The following is a 3,472-nucleotide window of genomic DNA, read 5'->3' on the forward strand; positions in this document are numbered from 1 at the left end:
GGATAGCCCACCCATCACGTCGCAGTAGTGGTAGGCGGAGGAGAGGGGAACCCACATGCTCAGCGTCGATGGTGGTGGATGGTGGGCAATGGATGCTCGCCCTAATCACCTCTCATGGCAGAGGGAAACGGGGAGGAGAGTCTCTATTTATTTTTTTCCAAGGTTCTTCTACACCGATAAGAACATGAGCTTAACCAGACTATTCTTGAAATAACAATAGTCATTTTATTTTTCGGTGTTATGTTGGTGCATCAAAAAAGGAATTTCGCTAGGAGCTTGTTCGATGGGCTAAACCTTCGGTCTCTTCTGTAAAAAAAATTCTTCTCCACATGGCATGTTTTTTGTTCCCTTCAACTAAGAGTCATCGGTTTAACACATGTTCCAATGTGCCCTAACCCCATGTGATAAATTGTGCAAGTTTTGTTGATCCGTACACATGTTCCGATGGAAGCTAGCATATGGGCGTACTATATATATGATACACTCTCAAAAGGGGTTGATCATGTGGTGTGTTGAATTTAAGCAGAGTACATAAAGCAAGCCATTTCAAAAAAACAAAAACACGGAAGATTCATTAACATGTTTTTTCAAAAGCTTACTCAATAATGTCATACTGCGAAAAGAAACAAACAACAAATTGACAAGCAATTTTCACAAGCATGCATGGTTCAATAGGCACAACAAGGCAGTGGTTTATACGGATGGCACCATGGTTTTGATCCTATCTTGGTATAGCTAGGTTGGGTGTGTGGTGTAGATATAAGAAAGTATGCTCTTATCTTTGCTTTTCCAAAACGCACAGCCATACATGCATGGTTTTCTCACCATATCATTGGTTGTCCTGCACTGCCGGCCAACATGTGCCACAATGCCCATTTGCTCTCATCTAAACAGTGTCCCCCTCCCCCTCTAGCAAATTGCACCCCAAAATATCAGACTCAAATGCAGCACCGTCATCCAGCCCCTAGCTTGCCCTCTCTAATCAGGCATGCAAAACCACCATACCTTTCTTTACCCCATCTCCATCCATCCAGCCACACACATGATTATTGGAGAGCTACTACTAGTAGTACTAGTGATGCTCACACTCCCCCTCCCATGCATGCACTCCCTCTCTCTCTCTAGACACACACCAATCATTCTCACTCACATACAACCACAAACCTACACCTACACAACAACAATTTTTTTTAGAGACAACACAACAATTAGCATGCATTTACTCTCTCTCTCTCTCTCTCTCTCTACTTCTCTCCCTCTCTCTCTCCCTCTCTACCTCTCCCCTATAAAAGGACATCTCATTCACACCACAAGTCCACAGAAACCACGAGCTCAAACTCAAATAAGCCATAGCATAGCAGGGAAGCTAGAGAGCCCAAAGCGTATACTGCAAACACATGCTGCCGCTGGTGAACATGCAGGCTTCTCCGGAGAAAGAGGCCAGCAGGCAGCAGCAGATGATGACCAAGGTGTCCATCTCCATCCTGGTGATGGCGCTGCCGGTGCTCTACGTCTCCGTCCTCCGCGTGCCGCCGGCCACGCTCTTCCGGGACACCACCTTCTGGTTCCTCATGTCCAACTCCATCATCGTCGTCATCGCCGCCGACTCCGGCATGCTCTTCTTCGGCTCCTCCGCTTCCGCTTCCCCGGGCGTCGACGACCGCCCATTCGTCGTCTCCAACTACAACGGCGACGCAGCGGCGGTGCCAATGGTTAGCGTCTCCAGCGACGAGCCGCTGCTGCCTGTGGCCGTCGTCGAGGACCAACCGTTGGTTGTCGCGAGGGACATCCTCGTACATGGCGACACGGCCGTGGACAGCCATGCACACGCATTGGTTGTACGAGGCGAAGAAGATGCTCGGCCGAAGATGGCCATGTCCGGCAAACCGTCCTATGCTTACCCCACCGGTGAGGGTGACGACGACGGCGTGGTGGTGAAAGCGAGGCTGACGGCAAGCAGGAGCCTGGCGAGGGAGGAGAGGGCGGCGAGGAGGCGGCGGAGCAGGTCCCACTCGCACGCGCTCGTGCCCGACACTGACACGGTGGTGGTGCAGGACAAGAGCGTGGTCGTTGTGAGGGACGAGAAGCTCCGGCGCACGGCCACGGAGGGCCGGCGCCAGCCCACCGCCGCAGAGGAGGAGGAGAGCGAGTACTACGCGCGGCTCTCCGACGAGGAGCTCAACCGGAGGGTGGAGGACTTCATCACCAGGTTCAACAGGGAGATCAGGCTGCAGGTCGAGAAGGAGGAGCTACAAGCCTGATCTGATCGATGAAACCTCAGTCCAAAAACGCAAGAATTCCACAGGAACCAGTTCAGTTCAGTTCCTGACGGTCGAAAAAAATTCCTGCCTTCCAAACGGGACCTCAGCCGAAGCTTCGTGCCGCCATGTCGCGACGCGTGTCGCGCCGCGACCATGTACATGTTGTTCTTAGGAGGTTGGGGGTATTAGTTGTCTAGTAAGTTAGTAAGGAGCTTCCTCTTTTTTTGGGTAGATCTTCTGGTGCAGATGGAGTGAGAGTGAGTGAGAGGTACATCAGCGACAGCGAGATTGTAGCACTTCGATGAGGCTTTGTAATATTTTGCATGCATGAGAACAGTGAATAAACTAAGAGAGAGAGAGAGAGAGAGAGAGAGAGCAAGGGAGATGGATTAGTAATATATATCTGTTGTGCCATTATCTAAAAGATTATGCTATATCTTGTTTACACTAGCTTCCATTGACAAACAAGCTGTACTCTGTCTGTACTTCCTGCAGGAAGATCTTGTCCTGTGGAGAATGGTCAGAAAGTGGGCCCAGCTCAAGAAAAAACCATATTTATACACAGACACCCAAATCTTGGTCATGTGCAGTAAAAATGCTAAAATGGAAACTTTAAGTCAGTTTGAGAATTTTTAAACTGTCTAGTTGTAAGTTGGATAAAAACTTTAAGTCTGCTCACTTGATCTCCTTTGGCGAATCAACTGAAGATCCTCTTCTACAATCAACTGAGGGATCTTGTTTTTGCAATGGACTGTCTCTGTGACAAGATCTTGTCCTGGAGATCTACACAAGTACACAATCGTTTTTGATTAATGGCTCCCGAGGAGAATCTAAATCTGTTATTTTGTAGTGTATCATTTATTGGTTAATCTGCCTTGACATGAGGATCCAGATGCAGGGGAGGAGCAGAGCAGCTGCATAAAAATTAAATAGGAGACAGTGAAACAGCTCCTGTCATGTATTAGTACGGCTTGCCTGCCTAATTGCACTATGAGTAGTAAGTAGTACTAGTAGTAACTCATGACATAAGTAGGGTAGGTTTAGATCTTGAGGTACTGTGAACAACAGTCAGTTGATGGGCATCAGGCTCTTAGATATTTCTTGGGATGAACAGGGTTAAAAATATTTGTTAATTTGTTCACTGTTATTTGGTGGTGTTAACTGTTAAGTGAGCATGAGTTCTTTCTTTCCCATCTTAACACAAGGAAAGT

The 3,472-nt window shown here is 48.0% G+C and overlaps 1 protein-coding gene across 1 annotated transcript; it reads left to right on the forward strand.

Moving 5' to 3' along the window:
• The first annotated feature begins 1,193 nt into the window (after positions 1-1,193).
• Positions 1,194-2,659, forward strand: LOC123102108 (uncharacterized). The gene has a single exon (XM_044523389.1). It carries the CDS (start codon positions 1,398-1,400, stop codon positions 2,259-2,261), a length of 864 nt encoding a protein of 287 aa, XP_044379324.1. The 5' UTR covers positions 1,194-1,397; the 3' UTR covers positions 2,262-2,659.
• The last annotated feature ends 813 nt before the right edge of the window (positions 2,660-3,472 follow it).

The sequence above is a fragment of the Triticum aestivum genome, chromosome 5A, assembly GCF_018294505.1.
Source record: "Triticum aestivum cultivar Chinese Spring chromosome 5A, IWGSC CS RefSeq v2.1, whole genome shotgun sequence".
NCBI classification, from domain to species: Eukaryota; Viridiplantae; Streptophyta; class Magnoliopsida; order Poales; family Poaceae; genus Triticum; species Triticum aestivum.